Below are 22,442 nucleotides of genomic sequence, written 5' to 3' on the forward strand. Positions count from 1 at the left end.
CACTAATTCTCTTCTCCCCATGGATATGTTTCCGCTGTTTACACATAACCATGATCAATATTATATTCAGATTGAGCATATACTGAAGTATACATATGCAGTATAAACTGGATACAAGCAAATGTACTGCAGATGGTTAAGCAATTTTACAAATGATTCAGCATGAAATTATTTGACACTGATTTGTAGATTCCTTACTTATACAACCTATTTGATGAATGTGAAATGTGACCCCTGACCACAAATGAATTCGTTTAGAGCATGGCATGGCAGATAACTGTGAGAGAAATTCCACTTTTGGAGACAATGAAGCATTCTGTTCTATAAATTATGCTCTCTTTTTCACAAGCATTCCTCATTGCCTTATCCAACAATACTGAAACTGTGAGTACATTTGGCTCTAGTTCTGGCTTGTTTAGCTTTTGTCATTGAAGATATTTGATATGGCAAGAGAATCCTTCCTGACTGGAGGGTTGAGGGGTGGTTTCTTAAAGCTTGAAGAATGACAAAGAGACATTTACATTTTACACTGTGTACTCCTGAACTTCACTTGGAAATAGTGCATCCACAGCTTGAATTGTAGAGGAGAAAACACTAAACCTTTGTGAGCCACTAATCAAGGTCTGCTTTCCCACGTCACCCAGATGTTTTATCAAACAGCATAATTGCCTTACTCCCCTGGAAGCACAGATTGCACAAGCTGACCTTTCAGTTTGGTTCCCCACTTTGTTTTTCACTTCTTGTTTATGGTTAACATGTGATTCAGCTCAGGCCGTGGTGCCACAGTGCCATTCTTTATGAGGTACCTCATTCCCATGCAATGCACACTCCACACCACATACCCCAATATCACTGATTAAAGGAGGAAGTGTAAAATGTAAGTAATGGATTATTAAAGTAAATAATCACAATTAAATGTAGAGGTGACCACGTATACAATGAAATACATCAATTATTGACATTTTACCTGCAGTTCTGTGTTGATATTGGACAGTATCATGAAATCAGCTACATTTAAATATGTAAAATATGTTGTGGAATACAGGCGTTTATGAAGGGGCAGTAATTGCTAAACTTTCAGTAGGCAACATTTATATGATACGTAGCATAGAGACACAGACTAGTTTCCATAAGGATATTCTAACAGACATTTCTAATTCTACTTATGTTCTGCTGTTTCTGTGACCCATCCCTTGAAAAATAGATTGATATGTGTTAACACATGGAAGGTATGGTTATATAAAGAATACATAGTTTTAGTTTTTTTTTTTGAAATACATCAAGTCTAAAAAATCTGTGAAGTGACTTACCCCTTGTAGCATTTGACCTGACCTAGTTGCATTTAACAGTTAGGTTTTCACGTGTTTTACCAACCTTACCTTTTGCTGTTCATTCCTGTGAAAATGGTGTTTGTGTGCCACAGTGATAGAAATTCACACATACAAGAATGGTTGCCTCAGGTCATGTTTACCTCAGGATGCCTTTTGTGAATGTCCTTTTTCCTTTTCCATGAAAAGCAATGACATAAATATCAGGTTTTTAAAAGGGAAGTTAATGTTGATAATTGTTGCCACGGACTTCCTGAGTTGAGTCATGCCTTTTGGGAAATTGGACGGCATTTCCTTCAAGCCAGCAGGTAATGCGGGTACATTATTTGTTTCACAATATGCTTACGATCATTCTAGTCATGCTTTTTCATCTACGTGAAAATATTAACTTCCTCTGCACACAGGTTTTGAATGTCATTGACATTTGAGTCCGTGTGTGTATGTGACACAGATTTAAGAAAGTGAAAGGTCAGTTGGAAAAGTTAAAATCTTAATGTCCCATTTAAGTTGGCAGCATATTAAAAGATACATTAAAGATTCTTTTTAGTTGTTTTTCAGGTTAACTTGAGAGCAAAAGATATGGCAAAGAGAACAATTTGCTGGCATTCATCCATGTAAATACTGTATCACAGGGATCAGTTCTTCCACTTAAACACATTACATTGTGCGTGTATCTAAATAACATAAAGACACAGTGAACTTTGGGCCAAACACTTCTTTCTCTCATTTAATTACAGCAACACCAGGAGAAGCAATTCCAACCAGGTAAATTGCTATGTGCCATTAATATAATGACCAAAGTGCAATTAAGAATGCATTTGGAATAATTAGGAAAATAAAAATGACAAGAGGAGAGTGAATATCAGTTACAGTACTGTACAACTACAGCATCAGCTTTTTACATAAGCTTTTCACAGCAAATGCAAAGAACAGTGTTGTCAATCCAGGCTCAATTGCATTTATGACTATTATTATGAAATGTAATACAGCATAAAACAGCATAATATGACTTGGAATAAATCCAATGTCCAAAATGACAACAATTTTGATTTCTTTCAATCGACATTCATAGACATGATATTGAACCACCTTACAGTACCAGTATAATCTCACAAAACTTTGGCAAGTGGATCATATTCTGTATCTGTTGAACATGGTACAGCATATGTCTCTTGACTGATTGACACACTGACAAGTGATAAAACAAAATAGATAGGACGGTACAAAGTGACAATTTTAAACTAAATGGCATGTTGTCAGTTATAGTAAGAATGGACAAAGTCAAAGTTGGAGAATTTAAGTAGAAGCACCAAGGCCCTCCTACTGACTTGTTTGTTATGACAGTACTTTCCCACTCACACTGCTTTGCTAAATACTCCTGAACCATATACAGCTTCATTTCAGTACCTATATTAAAATTGTGCTTGCAGGTCTGTGGGTCCATGAAGGCCAAAACATTTCCTTTCTTCAGACCCTTTTTTGGCTTATTATAACACAACAAAAATTATAAAACTGATTTAACCAAACCTGGCTAAACCAAGGTTTGTGACTCATGGAGGAGCTATACAAACTTTGGGCCCATTTGCCCTACACACTGTTGAGATAGCCTAGCCCAAAATATGTGTAGACAGAAACTGGCAGGTACTCCAGCTAACTGAACTGCCATTCTATGTTAGCATGATTCAATGACAAAATGTTTAAAAAGGGGAGTGTGGTTAAAAAGTCCACCTACAGCTGGGTACTTCTGACTCTGTACAGTTTCCTTCTTTATGTGAAGTATGCGCTACCAGCAGGTGATTGACTACATATATTAGAATATATAGATTCAGTCAGAATTTTTAAAAGCCAATGAAGTTTTTATTTCCCAGGGTAAATCATTTAATGTGCATTTTCTTATTGCACCTGCCTTAGACGTACAATCTACCACATTGTGGTCAAATGCCAGTGATTCAATACTGAATTGAAGCTATGGCTGTCATTTCAGGAAGATGTTTTTACATTTTACATTTACATTTATTCATTTAGCAGACCCAGTAGCTCCTCAGAATTTCAGGTGAACAGTGTCACATTTCAAGTTCCTGAACACAGTGAAGACAGGGCAGCGGGAGTGTTCATGTGAAGAGTGCCATTTTGTGCTGCTGTGGGGACCGTCCCCTACACAGGCCAGTTTTTCTGATGGGAGACCATAGGAGCGGTGCAGCTAACTGTGCCTGTATCCTTCCACATGGTCATCAGGGACAAGCTCCACCTCCAGCAGCATCTGGGGCCGGTCGTACCCTGAGGACCCAGTTACACAAAGCTGGGAGTCTCCACTGTCCTCCCCTTGCTTCTTATCCTTTAGCTCCCTTTCACTGGGCTGGTCCCTGCACGGTTCCCTGAGACTCGCCGGCCGCGCAGGCCACCAGCTGTTGCCCCACTCCTCCATGTGCTCCTGGCCTATACGGAAGCGCGATCCCTCCTGCGGCAGGGCAGTAACTGTTGGGAACTCCTCCAGGGAGGCATCATCAAGAACCTGCAGGAGGGGCGTGGAGCTGATCTGCATGTCCAGAACCTGTGTCATCATGGTCTGTTCTGGGTGCAGGCTGGAGAACTTGCCAGGGGCCTGCCAAGGGCAAACCACCACAGATGCAAATTAGATACATACAGCAATAAAGAACCATTATAAAATAAATTTAATAAAGATAATTACATGGAAAAAACATAGAAAACATTCAAAATACAACTGAAAGTGAGGCTACCATTTGTTACCCAACTGCCCACATATTAGCAATACTTCAATATTTACTGTTGCTGTAATGTGTTGTTGTAATTAGTTTTGTATCAGTGTTGTATTAGTTTTGATTGCTTTCACTTGTAGATTTTACATTTTACTGCTCCCTTTTAAGTTATTATAATAAAGAGATAATAGTTGAAGGGCCCCTTTAAAAACTCAGGGCAAAGCACATCCACCTACAGCATGGTGATGCCGCTGCACAGGAGGAAACCAAAGAAAGACACCTCAACTCAAGCCTAAGATAGGTCAACCCACACTCCTCCCTCAACCCAAGAGTTTCTTTTGTACTCAAATGACATGTTAGATGTGGTCAGGAGGAGACATGGGACCAGGGGAAGATGAACCTACCAGGAAGTTAGGGAGCGATGACGTAGACCTGGTTTTTTTCAGAAAAACGATCACCAGGGTCACAATCCCCACTGAAGCAGCCAGAGTCGAAGCCACGACGAAGGGGATGGCAAAATACAGCATACCTGAAGAGTCAAAAGGCCTGCAGTTGGACTGATATGCTGTATTAAATTTACATTTGTCATTTGGGTGATGCTCTTATCCAGAGTGACTTATGAAAGTGCATTCAGTAGGTTAGGCAATCAACTGCACAGCTTCCAAAACATTAGTGCCATTCTTAAAATGTAGTGCCATTGTGAGAAAAATTGCCACAATGAGATTCAGTGCTGTCAAAAGACAGACAACCTTAAATACTACCACACAACATTAAGATTATACCGCGCAACCTTAAATGCCACATGTTTGTATTGACACGTTTACACATTTACAAATGACGCAGAGACAGAGTGGCTGTAGACTTAAAACATTAACCCAGGCAAGAATGTGCATTGTAACCATGGAGATCCCCACCTGTAAGGAAGATGGGAGCAAAGGCCATCTGCTATACTCAATTTACATTTTCTTTAACAAAGTGTATAGAACCAGGAGAGTGGTGGTGGAATGGCACTATGCGCCTGCAGAGTGGCTCCATTCCCTGGCAGACTGTAGCTAGGCCTCATCTTCCAGCCAGCCCACAGACACACATCTATTGCCACTGAATACTCCCTTGGCTTATTTAAGGCCCCCCAATCTCTCAGTGGGTATGAAGGACTATTGAGGGGAAAAAGCATGGAGGGAATGAGTGATGTTTTGACTGAGCTGACAATTGCAAGAATTAATTTTGTAAGAGAAACTACATTGGTGTTTGATCCTTGATTGTGTTTTGACTATGCTCGTACCTGCTGACTTGGATGCGACACTGGGAACCAGCTTAGCTGGCCAGTAACAGAAGAGTGGGAGATGGAGGTAGTTTCCAAATGGAGTTTGGGGGATTTGATTTCCTTTTTGCTTTCTGTTTTGTTTTGTGCAGTTGCTGTGGGCATTTCATAGCTGTCACAATAAAAATCCTACAGTGGTTTTTGTATTAAATTGTGTTTTGTCCACACCTTATTGCGCAACCCTGTGTCTTACCTCTGGTCTCGTCACAAATGTAAAAGCATTTAATTGATTGAATGCAAAGATAAACCTAAAGCACATCTTACATAAGTGAGAGAAAGTCTGCTTAACTAGGATACCAGAAAGAAGAGGGAGTACTTTCTCTGAAGTGTTGAGAAGATTGAGAAAGGACTTTCCCAAATGAATCTTACAGCCTGACAGAGAAATTAAAGAAAATATGTATACAGGATAGGGAGACAATGTCTGCATGATTTTTAAAGGATTCTTTAAAAGGAAAAAAGGTTAAGACTGGCCTGAACTAGCTACTTTGGCAAGCAATATCTTGGTAGAAAAAACACAAATCATTTTCATACATGACACAGCTAGACTATGATGTTCTAGAAGCAGCCATAACCCTTGCACTCAGAGAGTTGTGATTTATGACTTGGGCAGTCAAGAACCGTGACACTGCCTGAGGCTAAATATGTCTTCATCAAGCCTGTCTGGTCTAGATGTATAAATTCACAATGAGATTGTGAAGCCGTAAGGTAAAGACTCTGGCAAGGAACTTGATGTCAATTCAGTTCAAGGGCAATCAGACTATCATACTCAAGTGAATCTTTTCATTTTCCTATTTAGGCAAAACTTTCTGAAGAGTTTAATTTTGATTTGGAAAATGAACCGCTGAATGTATGGCCTCCACTAATCCTGGGCCTTACAGATGGAGCAATGGAGGAATGCTGGAATGCTATACCAGGTGTTTTCCCTCACTTCACCCCTTGACTTCTTGACTAGTGAAATTTCCCCAAGGAACACAAGGGCACTTTTTATGAAGACTCCATTTCTGCAAAAATTCAGTATAATGACCTGTATCTAGAGTATTAATGAAGCAGTATAAATCAACAGTGTGTCAAAAATGAGTTAACCTGATCAGATCAGATCTTATCTTATATATGGCATTTTTTATAAATCAAATTCTATGTTTCCAAAAAGCATAACATTCTCTTTTTTCCAATTATTAAGTTATAATGCTTGCTTCTGAGAAATATGTACTATAAAACAAATTCAAAATCATTGATACATTAAGAGATGTTTTTTAAATATATGACAAATGGCAATACACTGGCTTCAGTCATGCATTAATTAATTATCTGATTATTGATACACCATTTGACATAATTTGATCCTTACTAGACTGGGGCTCCTCCTGCTGGCATATTTCTTTCGAGGTTCTGACAACTGTGCTCCTCAATATTCCAGTTACGTTGATGCAGTGCAACTTCTTTTTGGGGACTGGAAGAGTTATGCTGCAGTCTCTTTGATTCTCTGCACATTCATATAATGTTTCACTCTGGGAAAAAATGGACAGTTTGTCAAAAAAGCCAGCTTGAGGTTGGTGTTTTTCATCTTGATCCTGGGATACAGTATGCTGGGGTTCAGTTAATCTCATAATCAGTTAATATGAATGACACCCAGTATAACTGACTAGTTTAAGAACTGGTTCAAGAGGCACTAATTAACTAAATAAACTGAGAAAATATTGTTATCATTAGCTTTTATTTGAACACACAAAGTGGGTGTCAGATCCACATCACTGTTAATTTAGCAGCTCAATTAAGCATGATTAATTGAAAGACAGGAGGAAACAAGACTCAACCAGGAACAGAAAAATACTGCTTGACACCAATGTACTGTATCCAGTAAACACCAACCATCTTATGATAACTGTAAAAAGTGTTACGGTAAATGTGGTAAATGGTAAATGTGCTGGTAAATGTTACAGAGATGTGTAACCTGTGATGTCAATACTTCAAGAACTAAGGCAACTAAAAGATGTGCTTCTAAATGAAATACTGTACATATATGATTTTTGTAAATTTCAATCAAGGCGGGTAAAAGGAAGAGAGTCAAAATGTATTCACAATCTTTTGTTAACAGTCTAACCACGTTGTAAATTCATGTTGTATATTAAGTAAATTCATTCATTTTCCAGGAGTCTCTCTTCTGCCAGGGAATAATTTTACATTTTTTTCCCCAGTTGGCCTGGGTTTTATGTTTATTTTGTTCCTCTGGAAAATCCTCTGTGTTGTGTATACAGGACTTTGTGACAATCCTGATTGTAAAAATACACTATAAAAATAAATTTCAGTTGATTTATTGATTGATTTACTTTGCGCAGAAATACACAGCATGGTCAGGAAGTCCCAATCTCTCTAGCTGGAAAATGTCTTTCATTTTCAAAATTCCATGACAGTGCAAATACTGTACTTGTTTCATTTTCAAGTGTAAATTCTGGCTATCCAGAAGAGAACTGAGGCAGTCACGTTAGTCACATTCCATTACTTAAGTCCATTCATGTCTTCCTTGCATCTTTTCCTCAATTAATTGAGGAGACGTATCGAGGAGATGAGGAACAGATGTGAGTAACAAATGAGTGAGGGAAATGGCACATGCTTGTTCCAGTGCACACTCTTCAGGATGGATGTGTTTTTTTGGCATGGAATCTTCGGAATGTGACATATGTGGGGGCTTATGTCACAGATCCTCAAAAAACTCCTAAGTATCCGCATAAGGATACATTTGTGCATCCTAGAACATCGAAGAAATGTATTGCTTCCTTCATGCATCTCCTATGGAACTGAAATAGTCCCTAATAGGGTGACCATCTATCAATTTTTGAGTCATAGAGAAAATGAGGATGTAGGAATTGAGAGGAGGATGCAGTTTCGGAATCCAGCCCTGGTGTATGCATTCCCTAGATCCCTAGTCCAAACTCCCTTAGTCTTTTCTGCATGGGGGTACATTAATTCACAATTTTACAGAACCCAGGTTCAGTTTTTACATTACAAATTTGCTAGATCATATCTATGGAGCCATTAACAACATCACTGCTGAATTTAGGCATAATGTTTCCTGGGAAATGTAAATTGCAGTTATGTTTTGATACAGAAGGTGCCAGAACTTTATGGAAAAATGGAGCAAAAATAGTTTTTCAAGTTCATCCTTAGACATGTGAAATGAATATTATATTTCTGTGTTAAGAAAAGACGCTATGTCAGAAATATACTGGAACTGATGTGCACATATATGTTAATTTTTTTGTTAATTGTAGACAGACTGATAATGGTGTTATACTAAATAATGTGCAATTGACTAACAGCCTTCTGGATGAGGTAGATATGCTCATTTGTCCTCATTTTGCACACAGACTGAGCTGTTTATTGCATTCATGCGTATATGCTCCAGTTACCGTGGTTCACCCGTTACGAAATATATCCCATAAGAATGAATTCTTGAGTGCTTCAATCTTTTGTTGTTCTTAAGGTACTTTATTAAGAACTGTCTTAAGTTAACAAACCTGTTTGTTATATTCACAGGCTTAGAAAATGGGATCTGCCAAGTGCATGTATAGCTTCTCCTTGTGCTTACCGTTTCATTGAGCAAGACTTTGTACCTAAACACTGTAGATGGTGAAAGTTGTTTCAAGGCTGGAGTGTTTCTGTAGACGTGAAAAGGATGGGTGAAGTTTACTGTCATCAGTCCACCCTTGACCGAGAGGTTTATGTCTGGGAAATCCAAAAAGCCTGCAACAAGACACAAATTGCCAGGAAATGTGATGGGTCGTTCACTAGTGTGGTTTAGTCACCACCTCTGATGCAAGGGTTCTAAAACAAAGGAAATTCAAAGGGATTGTGCAACTTGGAGTTACAAGGGCAAACAATATGGCCATCACATTCACCTAAATTGAATACAGCTACAAGCTCCTTCCCATAGGCAGAAAATTTTCTATATTAATTTCATTGGTGGAATTGGGTTGCCCCCATTTCCACAGAGCACTATTGTGCAATAGCAGCACAACACAGAGTGACTTATCTTTATTTTTCATGGCTGTAACTCACACAGGATGCTGACTGGTATGGACTTATCAAAGGAGAAAGTCGGAGACTCTGCAGTTTCTGATTCCTCGGATCCATTCACAGCTGTAACCTTCACATAATACCTTTCAAAGATTCTGATTGAGGAGGAAATGTTCACATATGGGAGTCTTGTGTTCTTCATTTCAGACTCTTCTTTGCTGTAGCCCAACAAGAGGGAGTCAACCGGATGTTAAATCATCTGAAGTCATCGAATTTTTGATTAGCATAAATTGTGGTGATTTGCATAGGTGACATTTGGTATATAAATTAACACAGCTTGACATTTTCTCTTGACACTATGAAAAATTCAAAGCAATTTTCCCTGCTACGCTGTACTACCAACATACATCTGCTAATATAGAAAAAAGACTACATTTGGAATACTTTTGAAACTAGCTGTGATTATTTATGTTGTAAATGAGTCTGGGACATGAGTGTAAACTCACAAAACATCTTTGATAAGTTCCACTTTGAAGAGAAGGAACTGAGAGACTTCATTGTATTTCCAGTACACCATTGTCTCAAAGTTGTGGCAGGTCACCATCACGTTGAATGGGGCAGGAACTGTTGGAAAAAAAAAAAAAGATACCAAAATCAATGGAATCCATGACAGGAAGGACACAACGACATTGCAAATCATATTTGGACACCAAAAGTGTCCAAATATGACGAGTTCATCATCCAGAGAGCCAACGTGCCACCTCTTCAGATGCTCGAGCATAACTGATGTACTCCCATGCCAGGCAAGGTGAGGTCACAACCTTCTTGGCAGAGTTAAGAGTTAAATGCTGACACACTTTTGACGTCTTTGGTCGTGAAGCAGGGTTTCCGTTAGTCAGTAATTACCGGTTTTTGCCTGGTAAAATTTATAAAAAACCGATGAATTAAAAACTTGCCGGTCAAAATGTAATAATGCTCATGCAAAACGTAACTACGTTTTAGCGGCGAATGTTGAGGTTTTGCTCAATCGTTACTGTTCATTAAATAGTCAAACTGATTTGAGGTCGTTGTCATTCTTTCGTCAACTTAGGTGTACATTATTTGCGTTTGTAACATAGACTGTTATTGAAACGTGACCGGTAGGGTTCAAATTTGTCCGGTAAAATACATTCTTTCCGGACATCATACCGGCAAGAAAAAAATCCTAGCGGAAACCCTGTCGTGAAGGTGTTGCCATCTCTGTTGTTCACTCCAGTACAGCAACGTAGCTTAGGCTACATGTGTGAGCATTCCAAGCAGGGTTTGTCCTTCTTTCCCGGGACACGAATTGTCCCGGTTTTTTGTGAAAATGTACTTCTAATTTTGAATTTCACAGTTTCGGATAAAATCTCGTTTGGTTTCCTTCTACTGCTATTCTGTTTTCTTCCTGGTTATGTTTATACATCCAGTCCTATATCCTTAACGGGTAAAAACGGGTAAAACACAGCGACGATTGGCTATGTCTATACTTTTATTTGATTGGTAGCAGAAATACGAAAGCTTACCTTATTGCCTAGCAACTACCCGGGCTGTCGGTCTGCCGCGCACATCCACATCCATGACCCCATCGTTCAGTTGCTAGCTAGAGGTAACGGTAGGTTTTTTTTTTTTAACTTTCTGTTTATTTTGTCGGTTTTGTGAAATGGAGGGAGAGACGGACGAGGAGAACGACAAAACAAAATCGGACGAGCTGCCAGCATCAAAGAAAAAACGATTTACAACGTACAACTCAGACGGGGCGAAAAGGAAAACTTTTCTGAATGGTTAAGGTCCGCCCAAGGAGACCCGTTCTCCGCCACCTGTGTTTTGTGTCCAGCCAAAATTTCAGTTAAATATGAAGGAAAAACAGCGCTGGAAAATCATGCAAAAACAAAGTACCAGAGTTTTGTATTAAGCAAACGCAAAAAATCTAGTCATTGCAACTTTTATGACAAAAAAAAGGTTCACCAGAGGAAGACAGGATAGCAGTAGCGGAGCTTAGCAGTGTATACCACGGAGTGCTTCACGACCACAGCTACTTATCTACGTATTGTGGCAATAAAGTAAGTGCGAAAAAGAGGTGAGAAATGTCAGTGAACTAGGTTGCCCAAATTCATTGTTGTTTATAATCTATTATAATACATCTTTCATGAAAAAAAAAACCGTCTGAGTCTCCCAGTTTTTCAGAAATCAAAGGTGGCAACTCTAATTCCGAGTCAGCACGAAAAACACACGCGGTGACGTCACCAACTAATCGACAATTAAATTCGTTGGCAACTAATTTGGTCATCGATTTTAGTCGACTACATCGATTATTCGTTGCACCCCTACACTACACTACTCTTGCCCAATGCAACCCATTTACTGTGGACGACTGCATTTCTCAATGAATTTATCAACATCAATAGTGCCTGGTCTGTTTAACCATGCATTTTGCTCTGTTATTGCTGGGAACAGGCCACGGGTGGGCCTGGGTGGGCCAAGGACACCCAAATTGACAGCTGGCCCACCCATTCAAATCCACAGGGAAAAAAATTATAGAAAATAATACTATTAAAAATTCTCTGTGTGTGTTTTGTCCTCATGAGGGTCAGTCCTGTAGTGTAATATTAATGAATAATAAAGCTATAATTCAATGTGTGTCTGTCAGAACCTCCTCTCTTGCATTAGGTTACATTAGCATGAAAAATAACCAGAGCGCCAAGTGGTGTTTCGGTCGCCTAAGATAGCAGCTGGCTAGCTGATTGTCATGGGAAGCTAGCTTGCCCTTTTCTCAATTAACAGAGGAGTTGGGACATCACTGCATTAAGGGAATGACAACTACCTAATTGTGTGATTCTGTAGTTACAACCACATTGGGAAAACATCCAGCATTAAGAGCAACATTTATATCAAGGAAATGTCGAACAGTAGTCTCAAAAGTCAGATAGGCGAGTTAAACTGCAGATTTCAAGAGGACCAATGGGATCATGCAAGCTTGGCGTCCTTTTTGCTCGGATCCGACTCTTAGGCCTTAAAGAACTGGCGAGAGCCTCTTGCGAGCTCTATGGAATTTCAATCTAAACAACTATGCTAGCTAGCTCTCTTGTTTTTTGAATGGTAACTAGTGTATGGTTCGGAGTATGATGAAATTATCAGCCAGTTGAACTCCAAGGCCAGACGATTGCGCCTCGGGTTGGCCAATTTCATACCCGCCCCACTCACAAGCCATCAAAGGTAGGCTTAGCCTGAATAGTCAACTACATAAAATGTTTACTTTTTTCATTCTTACCATGGTATAGCTATGATTGCAGCCTCTGTTTTGCAGTACTATTTGTCCGGTACATTGAGAGAGTCGAGTTCTGACACCTGCAGTGTTGGTTATGCTGATTAGGCAACTGTTCAATTTTAGTTAGGCTATTAAATTTGTGGCTGGGTTAGTGTCTGCATTATGGTTTTGGTGGTGCATTATGATTGTTATCCGTCATTGGATTTGTTAGACTAGCTATGTTTATTACTCTTGCCATACTATAGAATGTGGTCATTCACAGTAGGCTACTGATTGTGTAGATCACTGTGATATAGGAACAAAGCAGTGGTTTAGCATTTGATTATTGTCTATATAGGCATACACCCATTATTAATAATGTCTGAGGAACAATAATACGTGTACAAGCACATCTCCAGTTTCGTTTTAATGGATCAAATTATGAATCTCTCTCTTTTTTCTCTCCTTCTGTCTCTTTATGCATTCTGCCTTTCTGTCAATAACCAAATGGTGCTGCGTGAGGGGGAGAGGAATGGACTGTGTACACGCACACACTGCGCAGAACCGAATTAGCCCTTTCAAGCCTTTTAAAATCTGGCCCGCTCATTTTTATTCAGGCCCACCCGTAAATGGTTTTCTGCCTACGCCACTGGGACAGGCAGTCACAGGAAGTGAAGAATGTAATGGAAGAGGTAACTACTGGGTTGTAGACACTGATAAACCTGTAGGCATAAAAACAGTAATAATGCAGTGCATTATTTGGCCTGGTAGAACTGTCAAAACAATATTTACAAGCAAAGCCGAAAAGAAATATGCTAAATCAAAAAGGAAGAGTCCATGCTAAAGTACAGGGCACAAAATGGTGAATGGTTGAAGTCATACACTTAACCCTAACCCTGACTAACACTGTCACACTGTAGGGGGTGTAATGGCCTCCAGGAGGCAGAGTAACACCAATAATCAATGTGGAGTTAAAGAAAAAGCAAAATCCCTCCTCATTGCCATAAAGAAGAAACATTATATGGCAATGCATTTTAAATAATAGAGCTATGCATGAATATTGAGTTCATGCATATACAGCATTGGGATGACATGAAACAATGTTTTAATAATAGGTTCATTGTGAGCCAGTCAGTATATGCATAGAACACAGTCAACATAGTTGCAATACTTCTACCTTGGGCTTGGCCTGCTTTTGATCTTTGCTCCCAGTACAACAAATCAGGCTAATCTACATTTTTGCCAGGTGCTTGGACTGGCGTTTAGCCATCAAGGCATTTCCCATCCCTGTTCGTTTACAGGAGCTCAATAACGAAACAGAGTCATTCCTACCTCCTGCCTCACCATTTGTGCTTAGTGTACAAGTATGGAATGGGGGTCAAGAAATTTTGGGATAATCATGTCTGTTCTCTTTCTCTAAGCCCATTGTTCACAAGAGAATATAGGAGACGCACCGCTGGAATGTTGTAACATGATCACTCTGTAGTCTGCGAGCCCTTCCTATGTAATGTACAAACAAGATCAGTAAAACATCTCCTGCTTGCTAACAGTACTACAAATATACTAGATTGAGGGTACATGAACATGACATATATGAATAGTATTATTTCTTTGAAAAAAACAAATGAGGATGCAGGCTCTGGGCTGTGAGGTCACACAAACTCATTAGGGGGGGAAATTTTCTTGGTCCATAAAAACCATGAATCAGGTTATATAACATGCGCAATATGGCAATATGGCCTAAAGATTGCCTCTTTTGGAGGCAATCTTTAGGTTGCTTCTGTGTTTCATGATCACTCAAATCCATGTCAGTGCAAGCACAGATGTGTGGAAGCAGTAGATTTCAACCACACCTACTGCACTGTATCAAAATGGATAGCTCTGAGACACAAAACAGACTCTTCACTCAAGACTCAGATACGTACAGCTTTAAAAAGGAAATTGTCAAAGCACCAGACTTGATATACAAAGCACAGTCCACAGAACTGTCCACTAGCAGTCTTTTATGTGACATTAGAATGGTATTCAAGCAGGTGCCACGACCTAGGGTAGGGCACACAAGGACACGGACTGAAAGATGCAAAGAATGCAATGATCCATTGTCATGTCCTAGTTGTGACGTTCGGAAGTGACAAAACTTGTCTGTCTGGTTTGAGCTGGACTGAACAGCTAATGAAGGTGACTCGTTCCTTTCCTTCCCTCCCATCAGTGTTTTATGAACACATTCAGTTCCAGTGTTGACATGGTTTGTTGCAAAAGACCTCTAGAGGACTTTCAATGGTAATGCTCGTCTCAAAGGAGCCTCATTCCTAGTAGTTAAGAAACAAACAGTTCCTCGTATGACGTTAATGGTGTTGAGAGGCTTCTCATGGTAACATGTAGTCTCTACCCCATTTTTCTTCAACACTAGACATACTCTAAAATTATAGCTATAGAGATGCAATATACTACAGAGATGCAGTGTGCCCATACATTGTCATTGTATGAGTCGCAACTGATTTTTAATGGATTTTTCTTAACCCCCTCAGTGTAGGAGTGTGTTTGTGTGTGGCATGCGTGTATGTGTGTGTGAGTGTGTGTTTGCGTGTATTCATGTGCACACTTGTGTGGGTGGAGTTCAGAGACTGGTTACATTTTCCACTAAGCAAACAGGTCTAGTTTCTGTTTTACAGGAAATGCATTTTGATTGAAGTGACTGACGTGATTGTGATTGAAGACGAAGTGCATTTTGAACACCACTGGCAGCTCACAATGACATTTACTGTTATATGCCTTTGTCACGTTAGCCAAAGGTAACAGTCAAGAAGGGTTTGTTTGGTTTTTTTTTCCATTTACAATAACACAAGGTAACATGTTATGGCCATTTACTTTCTACCTCAGGTAGGTGCAGGCATTGAAATGGCTAAAACATCAAAAATAGCCTTAAAAAGTAGGTTGCCATGAAAAAGTGCTTTATTTAAATAACACAATTTGTTGTGTTATGCCTTCAATTGGCTGGAAATATATTTCTCTTTACCACACCCCGAACAAGTGCCTCATAAAAGGTTGTCCCCAGAAAACAAACCTTTAAATTACAACTGAGTCTGTTTAGTTAATTGGAACTTCAAATTCAATTAATCTCTTCTGGAAAAAAGTCAGTAAATATTTATAAAACAAACCCAAGGAAAGCAGTTCTTAACAAGGTCCAGTTACTTAATAGTTAATACTTATTTAATAAAGCTGACAAAAAGCCTTCCCAAAATTCCTGTCATAACACTTTGGACCCATTACATTGAAAGCGGAAATGGAGAGGAAGGGCAGAACTGAAGCTGATTGGAGAAATGGTGTGATATGGTGCCAGCTCAAACGCAGCACGGAACAATAGTCTGAGCTGAGTCTGCTGCTTACATCTTCATTGACAATGGTCTCTATGGTTTTTTAGTGCTTGCTTATTTGCTGGCAAGGTCCCTTTGTGTGCTAACTTGGCTCTGCTGTGCCACACCATACTATGATAGGGTCATGCTAAGGAATTGCTCTCAGCTCTCAAATTCAGCCCCTTTATAAACCTAATATAAAAATTACATATTAGTTGCAGTATTTTTGCAAGTGTAAAAACACAATAAACATAATTGTTTACTATAAAAAATGAAATATATTGTAATTGATTGACAAATATTCTTTCTTTTTGTTCACAACACTGACATTTCCCAAAGTTTTAAAGCTAAAAGATTTACAGTCTATGCTGCAGAGACACACATTCCACTGAATGTCCTCATATCCCTAATTACAGAGAAATTTGAAGGAAACACATGGGGGAATAATACAGTGATTCGGCCAATACAATGGAAGCAACAACAGTACTGCGACAGTGCTGCTCACAGTTCCTGCTCATCGTGAAATTATACGTCTGACATGGAGTCCAGCAGACACATAGATCCACTTCTCCCTCCTTAACAAATGGGTCAAACCAATATCCTTCAGCTACAAGATGCTCTAACTTTTACAACATTATATGAAGATAATATAGATCCACAGTCCCGAATGCTATGCAAATGTGAGATCTCCTTTTGCCTCAAGCGTTTCACACTATACCTACTGACAATATTTCTACTAAACTAACCCACTTTGCAGAAAAGCCTTCAGAATCACTTGGATGAGCATGAAGTCAAGGGCAGCTGTATGCACTTTGCAACACCCAGCGCTTTGGAAGAGGTTATTGTGTGGATATGAAATTGTGCTGGCATTTGAATCAAGGAAGGTGGGTCTTCAGGCCCAGCCACTTCCAGGAAAGCCACAGACGTTTTGGTGAAGACCAAACTTAAACTTAAATGCTTTGAGGTGACAATAACAATTGGTTGATACGCTATTTTCTTGACCTAATTCCAGAAAAAACAGGAAATCATCTACCCTGTCTTTGTATTCTATAATTTACCACAGAAGAACACAAGAGAGTGAGAAATCTGGGTCAACTTAGTATTTACCATTTCTTCTTCTATAAACTTTATTTCACCAATCCAAAATCTTCATATATTATTAGGCATTATCAAGGTTCAATCTCTTATTACACATGCTTGGTCAACAACTGACAGTGAAAGCATGGAATCATCCACTCACTACTCACATGTTGTCAACCAGAGAGATCTGAAAGAGTAAAAAAAACTGGCATTGGCATGTTTGTTCTTTGGTTTAAGTCAATGAGACATTCACACCAGTTTATTTCTGCAGTGTTTTGTCATTATATTATGCTGTATTTGAGGGAGCAACACCTATACAAGTGTGACTATAGAGTGAATGTTACAAGGGGTGATAATGTGTCTGTAACTGTTTTAGTATTATCCTAGTAAGAGTGTGCTTTCAAGCAAAGTTTTGAGAGCAATTTCAGATGGTCAAAGATCAAATGCACCATAAAAAACAATAAGGGGATGCTAGGTTTGCTGTGACAGTCTGTCATTGCAGATGTTTTAAGGACAATGCACTGAAACTCCTGTTATGTGGGTAAAGGCACCTGTATCAGTGGTGTGCTAATACACACAGGGACTTTTCCTGGAGTCTGGCTGGATGGCTATGGATTCTGGTTGTCCACTGACTCATTGTCTTCTCAAAAGTAAGAGAAGCTGCATATGATCCATATTTGCACAGTGTTTGGTTTTTGGCCAGGGACTTTTCAAGGGCTAACCAAAAAGGGCCATCAGTCACAGTGCATTAGCCTCTCTTGAGGAGGGAGTGTCTGGTAACATTTCTGTAGTTAGCTGGCTGTTTTTGTCAATTCTTTGGGGGCAGGTTAACTCAAAATTGTATTGCAAATATGGCACTTGACTGACTTTTCACCATCAACACTAACATGCAGTCATGCCTTACTTGACATTCGTGTTGCTAAGTAATCAAAATACTGTGTGTATATCGGCAAAAACACAGCTGTCACCTGATCTGATAAACTTGACACTAAATTTGTTACATTACTACACTACAGTGGCACAGCAGACATTCTTACCCAGAGAAACATGCATAGCTTTCAATTACACCTTATCCGTTTATACAGCTAGATATTTGCTGATACATTTCAGAGTAAGAACCCTGCCAAGGAGAGCATCTACAATCTTGGAATTACAAGCCCTGTCAATTCCACTTTACCACACTGCTATTCCTCAGTTAACAAGTACTTAGGGCTTGTAAATGGTCATCATTAGTTTATTAAGATTAACATTTATATCTGGTTTGAGATATAAATTGATTCCTTATTTTCAATGAACTGACTTTTCTGCATATCAGCTGCTCATAGTTACCCCCTGTCTCTAGAAGCTGTCTGCTAAGCAGCTGGATAATACACAAAATGTAGCCCAATAAATGTACCATGCTACCATGAAAAAGTTCATCAATCCAAGCAAGAACTATTGTAATGGAGAAAGACAGACAAGTTTGTCTGCCAGTACTGTTCTCCTTTGCTGTGTGTTTGTTTTGTTACAGGTGCACTTAAAGGGGTTCTCTAAAAAATAACAAGATATAGTATTTGCCCTCTAGTTAACCTCAACAATCAGCCTTTGGCTAACTGCCACTTTATTTTAGTTTGAATCTTTGAGGAAAGTCACTCTCCCTAAATTAGTATGAATGTGAACCTCAAGAGTAATAGTTTCCTTGACACATACCAACTACAGACCTAGTCTATGGGCTAACTCCAAAGTCCACCCTGAAGCCCTCAGTCAGGGATTTTGTTTTGTCATGTGACATATCACTAAGCAATCTCTCCGGCAACCAAAGGAATGAGGGTGACTACCTAAGGATTTCACAAGATACTTGGGAACTGTAGTTTCAAAAATGGTATATAGGGCATGTGTGAATTCACAGAAATGTACAGTAATGCCTTGCATTAACACAACCTTCTAGAGTGCTGATTGTTGTTACGCCTTTAATAAATGAAGAAATTCAAATGCATGTGCAAAAAGCACAGCTTCCCCCTTCAAGTAGCAATCATCAACGGATTTCCACTGATGTGCTGTACAGGGGTACTGTACTGAATGAAGACATCAAAAAATCAGTGAAGGAATGGAGGTCCTTCATCTTCTGAAAAAGACCCAGAGTGAGAGTGTGGCTCTGTAGGTAACAGAATTGTGCAGGAGCATCTCCTCATGAGAAACCACAAATTTGCTCATCTTTTCAGCATGATGAGCAGCATCCTGGCTCACCAGCATCATCCCAAATGTACAGCCATTTCCATTCTTGCTGATGACATTTTTGTGCCTTGAGTGAGATACAATGCTGTTGAGGCCAGAGGATCACACTGCTTCCAACAGTGTCAACACTCATCTCATGGCATTAACTCCCAAACTGACTCTTTCAAACCAACCCTCTGATCACATCCTGTTAACCTTAAACCACCCATATCTCTCCTCAAAAGTTGGCAGAAAATAGCTGCAACACACTGGGATGAAAGTACTGTGAAAATCCATTTATAACTCAGGTATTGTCAGCATAGGGGTATTACATATGCAATACATATTTTGGCATATTATCCTTTCTGGGGGCCTTTACTTTCACACCTGGTAACTTCATGGGAAATCTAGATGGGGATATGCTCCTACCTTTAGTCAAAAACAAGTTCCATATGAGCCAAATTTTGATAACAAACACAGTACAAGTTTGACAAAGATCTGTTAACAACATTACCACCTCCTCAAACTTAATATTGCATAACGTTTGTGCTTATCCAGTGCCACAACCCTTAGGGTTTACTTTCCCTCACATTTTGTAACTTATTTTTATAACTTTATAACTTTTTACAACTTTGCACAGCAATGCACCTTGATCAGGGTACAACAGCAGTTGTAAATAATATATGTGCTGAAGAAGCCATCCACACCCACAAGTCTGAGGCAATTGTGGTTATAAAATAATAAAGTAAAAGAGAAGCCATAATAATATAATAAAGCCATTCAAATCATGAGGGATCTCTTTTTCTGAACTTTTTTCTACAGCAGTTCCTCACCTGAGTTAAACCCACAACCAAACCAAAAATCCAGTGCTACTGCCAAAGCAACCAGTCTCTCGGGAATTGCTATGTTGTTTTTATATTCACATTCTTACATAAATTGGTCTCATTCTCGTTATTTTCCAACTGTCCAGTACTAAAATTGGACCCTGTATCATACTTACCTTGTGTGATTCTTTTAGTTAATAAATGTAACACAATTTTAAATGTGCCCCTGAACAACTTCTGGCATAAGCCATTGACCCCAAATAATGAATAAATAGAAAAAATAGTCACAAGTTTAACGAATGAAGGACCGCATCTACCGTCACTAGCAGTTTGTCAAATATACAAATATACGCGAAGGGGTATGTCTACCAGTTTTATTCAACTTAGTATTACTGTATTTGTTTTACTAAGTTTGTATTAAGCATTTTATCTGCTAACATATCGAGTACACCTTACCAGGTATGTAAAATCACATTTGGATGAAGAGATTCAAACATGTCTGTGAATAGCATCTGTAAATAATGTTTCCAAAAACTGACGTCTGTTCTACATAACAACATTCTGTTCTACATAACATTCTGTCTTTACTTCAGGTAAGATATGACACAATTTTAAAGAACCTACTTACGGTTCTAAAATATTAACAGAGCGACTCTTCATGTGAATGATTCAGAATAATTCAGAAACTGTATTCGCTGGGATTAGTAATTAGTTGCTAGTTTCAAGACCGGGAAAAGGACAACGATTCAAGGAAATCAACGCAATTGCCAGAACTTTGAATAAAAATCCATTCTAACAATACTGCCTCGTGACAGTAGAGTTTCTATGTAGAGTTGGCACCTTGCAGTATCAGTGTTCACTTACCAAGGGTGAGCCCATTCTCTAGTATAATAAGCAGAGTTAAAGTAGACGTCAAGAGAGAATCCTTCATTGCGCCACCAGAGGTTTACTGAACTGAAACTCAAATACTAAAACAACAGAATATATGATATATGCCCACTGAACTAACACATACGAATTTCAAATATTTAAAAGGGACAAACACTTCGGGATATCCTGGTGAGCCTGCTTCCGTATACTGTATGCGGTGATAGTCAATGCTATGTACGTCCTCCTTGCGATTGGATCGTTGATTAAAGGTAGGGGAGGAGTTTTGACAGAAATAAATAAACCTTTCTTTAATAGAACAGGTAAATGTATATACATATGTATATACATACATATATGTATATACATATAAAAAACATATAAAAATGTCGAGGTATATAGTTGTGTATAGCTCGACAGAGTAAACACCATATACACTTATTGATAAGTTGCCAAACTGAGCGACAGAATAGGCTAATAGTGTAACCTCACTGTTGCACCCTTCACTAACTGAGCAGTGACTTTCATACAACTGTCTTGCGTATACGTGAGCCTATGGGAATTTAGTCATAGATAACTATTACCATGGAGTCTTTCCATGGACTGTTTTCCATTAATTGTCACAATAAAAACACTCACAATCAAAGTCTATGACCAAATCTTCATTGGACCAAACTTTTTTAAAAAAGTGATCGTTCTACCAATTGTTAAAACAAAGTTTTATAATAAGCAATCACTTTACAAGTCCAAGTTAAAAGAGGAAATGCTTTACACAAATTAAATAAAGTAAATTGTTTTAAACAAAAACATTTAAATTGTCAGTGTATGGCTCAAAATTTGCTTCTAATCTCTGGGCAGCTCATAAGAGAGGGATCAAGACTTTTAAAATGTGTGAACCATTATAAGGAGGAAACGGGGCGCGAGAGAATGTTGAAGGAAGAACAAGTCAACGCGCTGCAGAGTGGAGACTATCATTACCTTCCAAGACATTGACAAAAGAAATATACGTAACACAGCTGTTACACGGCTGAATTAAATGACACAATTGACCAGATGAGAAAAAAAAAACATTCTACGACTACTAGTTTACTAGTTACAATTGATAGGACTAGTACAACGCCTGTGTTTTTTTTTTTGTTTTTTGTTTTTTTTTTGCTGATGATGATATGATACGATTTGATATGACATGACATGATATGAAATGATATGATAACGATGATGAGTATTATTAATAAAAAGCCAGATAATAATGATAAAATGGAAATTAAAGCTGTCTGTTCTGAGTAGAGAGACTGAGAGAGACTGAACTCTGACCACACTTAGGCCTACCTGGTGTGGAATGTGTGTAAAAGTGATAAAAACCCTGGCCACATAAGAATAATAAGAATAAGAATAAGAAATACTTTATTAATCCCGAAGGAAATTTGAGGGTCACAACTGCACCGTCCGGCACACATCAAAACAACAAAGAATAAATTGA

The 22,442-nt window shown here is 38.8% G+C and overlaps 1 protein-coding gene across 1 annotated transcript; it reads right to left on the reverse strand.

The window, feature by feature from the left end:
• Window positions 1-2,035: 2,035 nt before the first annotated feature.
• ifngr1 (interferon gamma receptor 1) lies at window positions 2,036-21,163 on the reverse strand. The gene is made up of 7 exons (XM_036521733.1): window positions 20,960-21,163; window positions 9,887-10,004; window positions 9,423-9,598; window positions 8,953-9,107; window positions 6,715-6,874; window positions 4,450-4,574; window positions 2,036-3,930 (listed from the first exon to the last, which is right to left on the reverse strand). Exons 1-7 carry the CDS (start codon window positions 21,024-21,026, stop codon window positions 3,529-3,531), a joined length of 1,203 nt encoding a protein of 400 aa, XP_036377626.1. The 5' UTR covers window positions 21,027-21,163; the 3' UTR covers window positions 2,036-3,528.
• Window positions 21,164-22,442: the final 1,279 nt, after the last annotated feature.

The sequence above is a fragment of the Megalops cyprinoides genome, chromosome 1, assembly GCF_013368585.1.
Source record: "Megalops cyprinoides isolate fMegCyp1 chromosome 1, fMegCyp1.pri, whole genome shotgun sequence".
NCBI lineage: Eukaryota > Metazoa > Chordata > Actinopteri > Elopiformes > Megalopidae > Megalops > Megalops cyprinoides.

Excerpts from the sequence above, each read along its gene's own strand:
- ifngr1 (XM_036521733.1), bottom strand. The coding sequence starts at position 21,026 with ATGAAGGATTCTCTCTTGACGTCTACTTTAACTCTGCTTATTATACTA. Across the intron at positions 10,005-20,959 it reads AGAGAATGGGCTCACCCTTG|TTCCTGCCCCATTCAACGTG; the intron begins GTAAGTGAACAC and ends TTTTTCCAACAG. Across the intron at positions 9,108-9,422 it reads CATACCAGTCAGCATCCTGT|GCTTTTTGGATTTCCCAGAC; the intron begins GTGAGTTACAGC and ends GTCTTGTTGCAG.